The 13,089-nt window shown below is 48.3% G+C and overlaps 1 protein-coding gene across 5 annotated transcripts in view; it reads left to right on the top strand.

Annotated features, from left to right (window-relative positions):
- The first annotated feature begins 566 nt into the window (after positions 1-566).
- PRUNE2 (prune homolog 2 with BCH domain) overlaps positions 567-13,089 on the top strand; it is a 90,443-nt gene continuing 77,920 nt past the window's right edge. For all 5 annotated transcript variants that reach the window (XR_006966209.1, XM_047102374.1, XM_047102385.1 and 2 more), the window contains exons 1-3: positions 567-720; positions 4,111-10,678; positions 11,036-11,801. Coding sequence is in view for 4 of the 5 variants with exons in the window: in XM_047102374.1 (XP_046958330.1) it covers positions 568-720; positions 4,111-10,678; positions 11,036-11,801 (7,487 nt within the window). In the remaining variant the exon portion in view is untranslated. The remainder of the gene's footprint in view (positions 721-4,110; positions 10,679-11,035; positions 11,802-13,089) is intronic.

Genomic DNA, 13,089 nt, shown 5'->3' with positions numbered 1-13,089 from the left:
CATTCCTTCTTAGCTGCCTCTTAGAGCAAGAAGATGCGACGTCAGAGTCCTTCCATAAATCTCCCAGACTTCTACCCTGAAATAAAAAGCATACCATTAACTCAGCTAGATTCATCCTTAGGGATTCTTCTTGGCGTTGTAATAATCATTGGGAAACAATTACAAATAAGGAACAACAACTTCCTCCTATTTTTCTAGGGACAGGTTGTAATAACAGCAGCCTTTCCTACATCCTATGAACAATACAAGGAAAAGTAGTTTTTACAAAGTTAACATTCAAAGAAATATTTTAGGGGAAAAAAAACCCTGTTAAGATATTTGTTCCTTGTCTGAACTACCTTAATAAGGGCCAAGACTCCTTCCTTTCCCGGGTTAGGAGAACAAACAAGCCAAAGTCATTTTAAGCCCGAGCACGAGAGTTTGCAAGCTTGTGTGTCCGTCTCGCTTGCGTCTGATAATGAATATCTGTCACGAAATATCGCAACGCCGGACAGATTGGTGGCACAACTCCCCAAAGCCAAGCAGTTGGCATTAATATCAAATTGCCTGTTGTTGTTTCAGAACTGTATGTTTCACAGCAATATCAGCAGCGACTTGAAAGCATTTGCAGACAAGTTCGGTTTTGACGTCCTCATCCTCCTGGCCAGCTACCTGTCGGAGGAAGAGCAGCCGAGACGACAGGTTGCCGTGTACTCCCAGAACCTCGAGTTGTGCAGCCAGGTAAGGACCTTCTTCACTCGGGCCCATTTCACTGCTTCCTAACCTGGTGGCTGTCACAACACGCGGCGGAACGTGGGAACGCACTGGTGGCCCAGAGAAATGGACCCAAGAGATAAGGCCCTGGAGTGGGAGTTTTAAGAAATGTTGGGGGAAGGGGCGCCTGGGTGGCTCAGTTGGTTGAGCGTCAGACGTCGGCTTAGGTTGTGATCTCACGGTTCGTGAGTTTGAGCCCCATATTGAGCCATGTGCTGTCAGCATAGAGCCCACTTCGGATTCTCTGACCCCTCTGTCTCGCCCCATTCCCTGCTCACCCTGTCTCTCTCAAAAATAAATAAACATTGAAAAATTAAAAAAAAATAAACAAAACAAAATACTATCAAAGAACAAGAAAGAAATGCTGGGGGTATTTTGCACATTGGGCCATTGACTGATAAAAATGTTTCATTTGCAATGCTTTCCTTCAGAGTTTTAGTTTTTAGTTTTATTGCTATCTTACCAAAAAAAAAAAAAATCGCCTAATTAAAATCGGCAGTGAGATAAATATCGGCCCTTTTTAAAAAATTGCGGTGTAATGGAAACACAACATTGTATTAGTGTCTGGGGTACGACATAACGATTCGATATTTGTGTATATTCTGAAGTGACCACCACAGGAAGGCTAGTTAACATGCATTGCCATACACAGTTACAAAAAAAGTTTTTGTGTGAGGAGGACTTTTAAAATCTCCTCTTTTACCAACTTTCAAGTACACAGCACACTATTTTTAACGATAGTGGCCATGCTGTACATTACATCCCCAGGACTTAACTTGTTTTGTAACCGGAAGCTTATACCTTTTGACCCCCTTCACCCCCACCCAGGGCGTGTTATTTTATTTTGTTTTTATTTTATTGCATTGTATTGTATCGTATTGTATTTTAATTCTATTCTATTCTATCTATTTTATTTTTATTTTTTGCCTTAAGTTTAGTTGACAGGCGTAGAACATAGTGGTTCCACAACTTCATGCCTTATGCTGTGTTCACAAGCTCACTAGCTCTGGCACACTAATCCCATTGACTATATTCCCCGTGCTGCACCTTTGATCCCTCGTGACCACAAAAGGCCTTTTTTTTTTTTAATTTTTTTTTTCAACGTTTATTTATTTTTGGGACAGAGAGAGACAGAGCATGAACGGGGGAGGGGCAGAGAGAGAGGGAGACACAGAATCGGAAACAGGCTCCAGGCTCCGAGCCATCAGCCCAGAGCCTGACGCGGGGCTCGAACTCACGGACCGTGAGATCGTGACCTGGCTGAAGTCGGACGCTTAACCGACTGCGCCACCCAGGCGCCCCAACACAAAAGGCCTTTTAAAAGATCCCCGTATCTATTTGTCTTCTAGACTAAATCCGAAAAGAGAAAGAGCGTATCTTTTTTCACCCAAAGAAGGGCAGGTCCTCCTGCGGATGATGTTTGCTTAGGACTCCTGTTCGGTCATACGTAAAAAGGTTTAGTCCCTGTCTAAATACCTATTTGGTGCCCAGTGTTTAGTAGCTGGTGACCTAATGCTTTAATCAAAGTTGGCTCGTCTCGGACTACTAAAATTCTTACTGGTTAATTAGCCAGCTCCTCTCGGTTGACAACTGAATTGTTTAACCCAACGTTTTGGAAATGATAGAAGAGGTAGACAAAATTGATCAAAATTGGCACTGGAATGCCCAACTGGGTGTATTTAAGAACTAATATGAGAACCTACGTGATTCATTATAATACGGACAACATGAATGTAGAACAGTTTTCTCGCTAATCTTTCCTCATTAACGGATTAGACACCGGTCTATCCGCAGGTGGCTACAGCCAAAGTCTTGACTCCTTTCTTGTTCTACATCGTCACTCTGTCCCCCGAGAGATCAGTCTTGGCTGTAGTGCATGTGACTGTAGGTACTCACAGACTCTCTGTGCATTCTCCAGTCCAAAGATGCAAGAGCCCCTGCTCCTGCTACAGATGTTTTCTACCCTCCCTTCTGACCTGACCCTCACACATCTGTGCGATGCCTCACCAGCCTGTGGCTTTTTCAGTGCTTTTTGTCTGCCCTGGGTTCCAAAGCTCTATTTATCTTCGGTCACTGGTTTCCTAGGGGCAGACTTCTATCTCCTAAGCCTCCACCATGGTGGTTTTCAAATCACTTTTAGCAGCAAATCGGTTTAAAAATTGGTGAATCTGAAACAGACAAAAGTGGGAGAGCAGGTAAAGGGATCAGACACCCTTGAGCCAGCTCTGTCCTGCCTCCCTCTCTTCTTCCCCACGGGCTTCCCCAGCCATCACTTGAGAGACGGTTCCACTGAGCAGAACAAGGTCAAGACTACTCTAGAGAATCCCTCTGTGTCCACGTGATCACTGTTGATGAAAAGTCAGCCTCTGCAGAGTTCAAAACGTGGCTCCTTTAGTTGTTAACTACAAGTTATTTAACCTTGCTGGGTCTCTGTTTGATCATTGGCAAAACAGGGACAAAGGATCCCTACCTTGTAACAGAATTATTTTGAGGATTAGAGGAGATAATGCACATAAAATTTTAAACTGTGCCTGGCATATGGAAACACTCAATAAGTGTTAATTATTATTATCATCATCACCTATGTGATGATGATAATAACAAATGTATTATTACTATTGTTGTTGTTACCGCCACTGACCCTGTGGGACCATTTCAAAAGCCCAGTGTGCCAAATTTCCCTGACATTTCCTAAAAAAAATCATAGAGCTGCAGCTCGGTTCTGGCCTCACGCCAGCTGTCACACATTCTCTTGGCCTCCCAGGTGAGCTTTGTCTGTTCCAGGCTCCCCGTCGATGCTCCCTGGGGCGGGAAGAGACAGTTGGGGCCCCGAAGTGCTGTTAGGAAGTTCCACCTCTGGTAGCTTTCTCTTTCCTATGTTCTCCTTCCCCTTACGAGGCTTTCCGAGGCAAAAGCAGGTCCCCGGTGCCTGGTCCTAAACAAAAGCCCTTTGTCCACCTGATTGCCCCTTATTCTCACACGTGTTCCCCTAGTTCTCAGCAACCAGCATTCTCGCTGCTTTTTGCAAACTTAACTTGCACTCCCGTTGGAAGACGGTATCATATTACGACAAGGAAAGGATTTAGATGGTGGAAATCTCTTAACCTGTAACTTTCAGAAGCAAGCAAAACTGAGCAGTGGGATTTTGAGTTCAAAGAAGAGCCGGCTGGATGGGATTGTAGGAAGAGCCGGTGGTATAGTAAGTGGGACTTCCCGTGTCTTACGTTATGCAGTTTTCAGTTGTTTGAGATCTTCTCTGTAGACGGATGAACCCAGATCAATTTTATATTAAGAAAAGTTAAGGGAGATGCAAGGAGTGCCTGAGTGCTCACACAAACCCCTGTGCCTCCCTGACAGATCTGCTGCGAACTGGAAGAAAGCCAGAACCCTTGCCTGGAGCTGAAGCCCTTTGAATGTGGCTGTGATGAGATCCTGGTGTACCAGCAGGAGAACCCGTTGGTGACCTGTGATCAGGTGCTCCTTCTCGTCAAGGAAGTCATCAACAGGAGATGTCCAGAGATGGTCTCCAACAGCCGGACGTCCTCAACGGAAGCCGTGGCAGGCAGCGCCCCGTTGTCCCAGGGATCTTCCGGGATTACGGAGCTGTATGGTTCTGACATAGAGCCACAGCCCAGCTCCGTGAATTTCATAGAAAACCCTCCAGATCTCAACGATTCCAATCAGGCTCAGGTGGATGTAAACATCGACCTCGTCAGCCCAGACAGCGGGTTGGCCACCATTAGGAGCAGCCGTTCATCCAAGGAGAGCTCGGTTTTCCTCAGCGATGACAGTCCAGTGGGAGAAGGTGCTGGGCCTCACCACAGCCTCCTCCCAGGGTTTGACTCCTATAGTCCCATCCCCGAAGGAGCAGTCCCAGAGGAGCATGCCCGGTCTGGAGAACACAGGGAATCCTTTGACCTCTTCAACTTTGACTCAGCAACCATGGCTTCTGGGCAGTCCCAACCATCTTCTCATTCTGCAGACTACTCTCCTGCAGATGACTTCTTCCCCAACAGTGATTCATCAGAAGGACAACCCCCGACGGGGCCTAAAGAAATCAATGGGATCGGGATGGACATGTCCAAATATTCATCCAGTTCACTTTTGTCAGAGGCTGGCAAAGACGACCTTGTGGGATTTGATGAGGAATTTGTTCAGAGACCACAAAGTCCCAAGGATAACTCTGAAAGAAATGTGAGCCTGACAGGTTTTGTGGGAGATAAATCTCCTTCACCAGAAAGGCTGAAAAATATTGGAAAGCGGGTCCCACCAACACCTATGAATAGCTTTGTAGAAAGTTCACCATCCACGGAAGAACCAGCTCTACTCTACCCAGAAAATGTGACCCCAAAAGCAGTAGACACGAGTCACATAGGGCCACCTCAGACCCGTGCACGGTGCAGCAGCTGGTGGGGTGGCTTGGAAGTTGACTCTAAAAATATTGCAGACACATGGAGTTCTAGTGAACAGGAGTCTGTCTTCCAGAGCCCCGAGTCATGGAAAGACCATAAGCCAAGCCCAGTGGACAGGAGAGCCTCAGATTCTATATTTCCACCAAAGAGTCTCGAATTCCCAAAGTCAAGTCCCTGGGAGTCTGAATTTGGTCAGCCTGGGCTGGGCAGCCATAATATTCAGGACCAAAATGAGGACCACTTACAGTTTCAGAACGTGCCCACAGAGAAATCGAATCTGCCCAGCGCTTCTCCTCAGGGGGCACACCACCTGATCGAAGACTTTGCTGCCTTGTGGCGTTCTGATCGCTCTCCCACGGCGATGCCGGAGCCGTGGGGAAGTCCCACGGAAGATGGGGAGCCAGCCGCTGCGGTGTCATTCCCAGCCTGGAGTGCATTTGGTAAAGAAGATGGCACCAAAGCTTTGGCAAATACCTGGAATCTGCACCCAACGAGCGGCGAGACGCCTTCTGTGAGGGACCCGAGGGAATGGGCCATGGCAAAAAGTGGGTTTTCTTTTCCCTCGGAAGACAATTCACCCAGTGAGGCAAAGAACGAAGCCCCCCCAGAAATCTGGGGTAAGAAGAACCACGACTCCAGGGATAATATCCTTATATCTGGAAACCCCAGATCCGACCTGGACCACGCGTGGAATGGTTCCAGACCGACAAAGGAAGATCACAACGGCTTAGTGGATCCCAAAATTAGGGGGGAGGTGTATGAAAAGGTAGACTCCTGGAACCTCTTTGAGGAGGGTATCAAAAAAGGAGGGGCAGACGTCCTGGCACCTTGGGAAGATTCCTTCTTATACAAATGTCCCGATTACAGTGCATCCAACATAGGGGAAGATTCGGTGCCCTCCCCCTTAGATACCAACTACTCCACATCTGACTCCTATACTTCGCCAACATTTGCTGGAGACGAGAAAGAAACAGAAAGCAAGCCATTTGCTAAAGAGGGAGGTTTTGAGTCACAAGATGCTAACTCTGCCACAGGGGAGACTGAAATGCCTCCCCAGTCGCCGCAGCGGCCACCTAGAAATCGAATTAGTTCAGGTCCCGGGGACCTAGAAATGTGGGGCTCACCGGATGCAGATAACAGTTCGGAAACAAATGTCACTTGCAGCTCCGAGAAGGACTTCCTCAGGACGGAGCCCACAGATGATAAGAACATCTCCATGGAGGATGACGTCGGGGAAAGCAGCCTGTCCAGTTACGACGACCCCAGCATGATGCACCTGTACAATGAAACAAACCGACAGCTCACGCTTCTGCACAGCAGCACAAACTCCCGCCAGGCGGCCCCTGACAGCCTCGACTTGTGGAACAGAGTGATTCTGGAGGACACGCAGTCCACTGCGACCATCTCCGATATGGATAACGATTTGGACTGGGACGACTGTAGCGCGGGTGTGGCAATCTCCAGTGAAGGTCAAGCACAAGGATACGTGATTGAAAGCGCTGAACCGGAGACCCGATTTTCAGTGAGACAGCTGGAGCCGTGGGGTGTGGAGTATCAGGAAGCGAATCAGGGGGATTGGGAACTCCCCGCACCTTCCGAGCACAGCAAGGGCACTCCTGCCAGTGGATATCACACACTGAATGAAAAAAGTGGACAGCTGATCGCAGATAGCATTTGGGACTCCGTCATGAGAGATAATGACATGTCTTCGTTAATGTTACCAGGCCCCTCATACGTCACAGATGCTGAACAACACAAATCTCCTTCTGGAACTCCCAACTCATCAGAAAAAATTAAGGACGGTTGTATCCCAGACATGCTAGAAGCCTCTGGAGCCGGTGAGTCAGGTGCACTTGATCCTGATAAGCAGGACACGTGCAGAGGAACCCTGCCACACGGTGCGGCATCCTTGGCAACCAACTTTGAGAATCCGGGGCATTTTGGACCCTCAGATCCATGGAGAGGTCCTAGCTGTGGACAAAGCAAAGGTGAGGAGGAAGCCCATGGAGCCACTGCTAGGGAGCACCTCCGTGAGGAGGACATGACAGACGGAGCTTCGGAGCAGTCTGGAAAAGGGCAAAGTGACCGGGAAGGCTCTTCCCCGGTTGCATCTGAACATCAAGAAATCTGTGATGAATCCGGCAAAATCAACTCTCTCTCAGTCCCTTCCAGCCCTCAGACTGAGGAACCCCAGGAGATTTTAGAGCACGAGAGGGGGTCTTACAATCCAGGTTCCTGTGACGTGCGCGCAGAAGTGTCCACAAATGACCTGCGGGCAGAAGAGACCTGTGACAAGCACCTCCCGTATCGCAGAAATTCAGATGACGCCACTGACACTTCCAGTGGGCTTGGGCTGAATTTAACAAAAACTGTATCTTTACCTGAAATGAGTCTTGAGAGCACTGAAGAGTGTAACGTTCTGGAACCAGAGAGAGTGAACCAAGAGCCACGCCACGAAAGTCCCCACAGCCTTGATATTTGGGATGGCTCTGTAGACAGTGATGTGCAGGTCAGTGTCCCAAATTCTGAGATTACTAAGAGTCTTGAAGTTGAGAGTACTGAAAACAGCCTTCCAGGAGCTTCTTCATCAGGAAATTATCGCAGAGATAGTATTTCTAGTGAGTATACACACTCGAGTGCATCGAGTCCTGGCCTAAATGATTCCTCAGCTCCATTGCCTTCCTGGGAACATGGACCCAATATGGGGCATCAGGAGCAGAATCAAGATGATTGGAGCAAACAGAGTCACCAAGAATCTGAACTAATTACTACTGATGGCCAAGTAGAAGTAATTACTGAAATGGAGGACCTGGACAAAAACAGAATGGACAGGTTTGAAAAGAGCTTAGATCTCAAGGTTCCTAAATTTTTAGAGATTTGGAATGACTCCGTAGATGGTGATTCCTTTTCGTCTGTATCCAGCCCTGAAACAGGCAAATGTTCTGAGTATTCCGAGGCATATCAGGAAAGGTATCTAGTGGTTAGCCAGCAGGAGAAAAATGACCATGACCTTCCTAAAACCGTGCAGCCAGAGGATGCCAAGTTCATTTCAACAAGTTCAGGTTCTGATGACGACAGCGTAGGTGATGAAGAGTCAGTGGAGAAAGAGGTCCACTTGGGCACTTGCCAAGTTGCTCAGAGCGACCCCAGAGCTTGGGATTCAGTGAATGAACCTAATAAGTTCTTGGCCACCGCTGATCCCAAGTCTGAGGAGTGTCCTGCGTATGTAGGCAATTCAGAAGCAAGAGAGAACAAGCCAGACCCATTCTGTGACAACCAACAAAGCAGCCCCGATCACTGGAATTTCTCACCGCTAAAGGAGACCGAACTACAGGTTACAGCAGTGGGTACAGAGATGAGATCTTCTCCAGAAACAGGGGAGACGGGAGAGACCATCTGGCAGCTATCTCCCAAAAGCGAATCAAAGAATGAGAATTATTCCAAACTGGAAACACTTGGCTTCTCAGCTGAGCGCTCCGAGCGGTGGAATGCCTCTCTACAAGAAGGACGACCGATGGACAGCACATTTGAAAGGGAATTGCCCAACCCAAGTAGTGTGTTAGAGATGAATTCTTCAGTATACCACAAAGTGAGTCCCTGGGGAGTACCCACCCAGGGTGATATTGAACCCATGGAAACGCATTGCACTCAGCCCTCCGGTGATGAACATCGGCCACCCTTTCTGGAGAGCAATGAGGAGAACTCCCATGAGCAACTCTGGAACATTCAACCGAGACAGCCAGACCCAGAAGCGGATCAGCTTGGCCGGCTTGTGATACTGGACCAAATCAAAGAAAAGGGTGCTAGAGAGCAAACCTTCTTGTCTTCTGCTGGTGAACAGCTGACTTCTGAAACACCTGCCCAAGAGCAGCAGAGTCAGAATACAGCGCTGTCCGTCTGGGGTCAGCCAGACGCAACGTTTACTCACACAGATGAAAATGAGTGTGTCGTATCTAATGTTTTGACCGTGGAGTGTCCAGAAACAAATCGGTGGGAAGAAGAAAAATCGTACCCCAGTGAAATAACAAATTCCAGCATTGCCTCAGAAGATTTCCCGGCTGTCAGTTCTTCCACCCGGTTGATGAAGAAGTCGGGCTCTGAATGGGATGTCTGTCCTCCTAGGGAGAGCCCCGAAGGCACATTCGTTCCAGATATTTTGCATGGCAACTTCCAGGAGGGTGGGCAACTGGCCTCAGCTTCGCCTGACTTGTGGATAGATGCTAAGCAGCCCTTCAGTTTGAAAGCAGATGGTGAGAATCCAGATATACTGACCCACTGTGACCGTGACAGCAATTCTCAGGCTTCCAACAGCCCTGATATATGCCATGATCGTGAAGCAAAGCAAGAGACTGAACAGCTCGTCAGGGCTGGAGTGGGACCGGAAGGGGAAGCCAGTGAGTTATATCTCACCGAGCCAAAGATGGATGAAGAACCCAATCGGGAGCCTGGGCAGGAATTTGCCCCATACGATTCAGAACTATATTCTGAAAATGTAATCCCACTGCCTCCGATCAGTGATCAAGTGGACATAAGTGGCTCATCTCAGCCTGCCTCTCACAGAGGTTCTCCCGAACCTCCTGAAATAAATGGTGAAGGCAATACAGGTTTAAAAGCAGCAGACAAAGTTGCTGCCCCAGATGTAGCACCGGCTTTGGAACTCGTTGACAGAACAATCCCAATGATGGAAAACGTGGGGACCGGTATTTCTGTAACTCTCCAGGAGTCTACGATGGACAGCAACAGCTTGTTGGTGTCAGAGGGCCTCTCTCCTGAGAGTCAGACAGATGCAGGAGCCTTGTTGGACGAGGAGCAACTTTTTGCTACTGAGAATTCTGCCACGGTTCCTGACGCCCCGTTAGCTTCAGACACTTGCCTGGACATAAGCGAAGCTGCCTTTGACCACAGCTTCAGCGATGCCTCAGGTCTTAACACATCCACGGGCACGATAGATGACATGAGTAAATTGACATTATCTGAGGGCAATCCAGAAACGCCAGTTGACGGGGATGCAGGGAAGCAAGAGGTCTGTTCGTCTGAAGCCTCGTGGGGTGATTTCGAATATGATGTCACGGGCCAAAATATCGATGAAGATTTAATGAAAGAGCCTGAGTATTTTCTCTATGGCAGTGACCCTCCCTTGGAAGAAGACACCCTGAAGCATTCGCTGGCACCTTACACACCCCCCTTTGATTTGTCCTATCTCACAGAACCCACCCTTGGTGTCAAAACAACAGAGGAAGCCGAGTCTCCAGAGGACGAGTCTCTAGGGGCCGAAGCAGCCGAGATGCTGCTTTCCGCCCTTCCTGATCAAAAAAGCAAAGAAAACCACGCCGAGACCCCCAACAGACAGCCTGGACAACTGGTTGTCCTGCATATTCATGAAGACCCCGAGTCCGTTTCTTTGCCAGCAGGAGCCCACCCCAACCTTGCGCTGTCTCCGTCCAACATCGACTGGGAAGTAGAGACAGATAATTCGGATTCACCAGCAGGTGGAGACGTAGGACCACCAAATGGTAAGAAACAACCCATTCCTCCACCCCCAGAAACTGCTGTTTTCACGCAATTAACATATTTGTAAACTGAGCTTTTCCTGCCAACGCGGGGAAGAGAGGAACTAACTTCATTTGCAATGCATGCCTCCCCTAGTCCTGTGTCACAGCAGTCATAATGTCTGCTGCTCCTGTTAATACCTTTCTCAGAGCCTATGAGAAAATGAAACAGCTCTCCAAACAAACAAACAAACAAAAAAAACCCCAAAAAAGTTCTTAAATTTCTCTCCCCTTAGATGGGGCATTTGCAGAGATCACACATCTCATGATGTGTTCATGAAGGCTTGTTCTCCTCTTCTCCCCTTCACCTTCCGCTTCTAGGTGCCAGCAAGGGAATATCAGAATTGGAAGAAGAAAAAAGAATTCCGACCCAAGGGCCTGAGCAGGTAACAGCGGAATCCAGGGAAGAAAGGTACACAGAGAGGAATGGAGATAATCACGCGGCACACATGGGTTACATACTTGTCAACCATGAAGAAAATTCACCCGCAAAGCCAGAGGCCTGCGAGGCAAGAGAAAACACATCTGAATTAGACGAGTTTCACGCAGGTTCTGAAGAAGAAGAGATGCCAGGAACTCAGCTGGCCGGCTTCCCGGATTCATGTCAGCTTGCCTCTTTAAATGAAAGACGAGATCATTCTGCAGAGAGACTGTCTCCCCAAGGTGAGAAGAGATCGGCTCTTGAAAGCCCTGGGCAAGACCAGAATTGGATGGTCTTGGGCCATAGCGAGGTTGGTGACGAGTCATTGGAAGCTAGGAACTCAGGGCCTGGATGGGCTGGCCAAGCTGTGGAGTCAACCTCTGATTGTGGCGTGGGCGAGGGTGCCCAGATGCAAGTTCTAGGAGGCACGAAGCCTCTGGAATCCTTAGCCCTAGAGGAGGCCTCTGGTCTGGGCAGCCAATCGCGGAAGAGCAAGAGCCGCGGCGGGGCTGACCCGGATGCGGTTGCGCTGCAGGCTGTCGCCCATGACAATGAATGGGAAATGCTTTCACCACAGCCTTCTCAGAAAAACATGATCCTTGAAACGGAACTGGAGGAGGAGACAGAGTTTCTTGAGCCCGGAACGAGGAAGCTGAGACCGAATGGGTAAGCAGAAAGCTAGATTTATTTATTTTTTCCTGAAAAACATCGTATTCGAAAACTGGGGAAATGGTGAAGGCCTGTGGAATACGAAGAACACGTAGATGATAGGAGCTTTGCTTCTATGTATTGCAAACCCTCAGGAGAAGCAGCTGCTTCAAAGACAGTGGCCACAAAGACAGTGATACTTTGTGTGTGTGTTTAGCCAAAAAAGCCCCTTCAATTTCCACCCAGAGTCTGTACTTACCCTTCCAATCCTTCTACTTACACCACCTACTCAATACCCATTTTACTCTTAAACAGGCATCTGGAACCAGAAAGGGGAGGGCAGTTTGCTCACAGTATCTCACTTAATATTTCCAACACCCCTGAGGCGTTGGGCATTATTCCCTTTATTTTGCACACACTGGTGAGGGCGCCTCGAAGAATCAGAGTGAACCCTCTGGGCTTCAAAGGTTTTTCACGTCCAAAGCCAATAGTTTTCCAGCAGACACACTGCCTATCTTACATAAAAGGCACTTCTGATTTTCTGCGATACCTACCTGACTCCTTGGGGCTAAGGAGACACCTCAGCAGGCTCAAAAATCTCAGTGTGAAACCTTCACTCCCCAATTGGCTGGAAGATTGGCAAACAAGTGATTCATTCGTTCGTTCGTTCGTTCGTTCATTCATTCATCATATGGTGTCTGAGCCTCTGCTTCGTGGGTAGCTGGTGGATATATAGCAGGGAACAGGATGTGATCTCTGTCCTCAAGCTCCAAGGCCCTGTTGATACCAATGAGGGTCGTTCATTTCTTTTCATTTGTCCCGATAAAGCCCTCTTGCTCCCAGGGACAAAAGGGAAAATGTGACCAGTAAAGGGGAAGGTCATCTTTCCTCTTTAAAAATACAGTGGAGGGGCGCCTGGGTGGCTCAGTCGGTTGAGGGTCCGACTTCGGCTCAGGTCACGATCTCACGATTCGTGAGTTGGAGCCCCGCTTCGGGCTCTGGGCTGACAGCTCAGAGCCTGGAGCCTGTTTCAGATTCTGTGTCCCCCTGTCTCTCTGCCCCACCCCTGCTTATGCTCTCTCTCTCTGTCTTTCAAAAATGAATATACATTTAAAAAAAATTAAAATACAGTGGAAAAGAAGGTATCTTTTTCCTACTCATTTAGGGAGTATAAAGAACTATGCATACCATGTACTCACTGTGAGTCGAAGAATCCAGATTCCAGCCTGGCTCTGCCATGACTGGTTATGTATTTTAGGATTAACCCTACGCTCAGATTTCGTCATGCATAAAATTGGTGGGTTGG

Source organism: Lynx rufus, unplaced genomic scaffold (genome assembly GCF_022079265.1).
Source record: "Lynx rufus isolate CCGP_SWC_20201006 ecotype Redwood Valley unplaced genomic scaffold, mLynRuf1.p SCAF_10, whole genome shotgun sequence".
NCBI lineage: Eukaryota > Metazoa > Chordata > Mammalia > Carnivora > Felidae > Lynx > Lynx rufus.
Note: the sequence above shows the minus strand (reverse complement) of the source record. Positions and strands in the feature narration are given on the sequence as shown.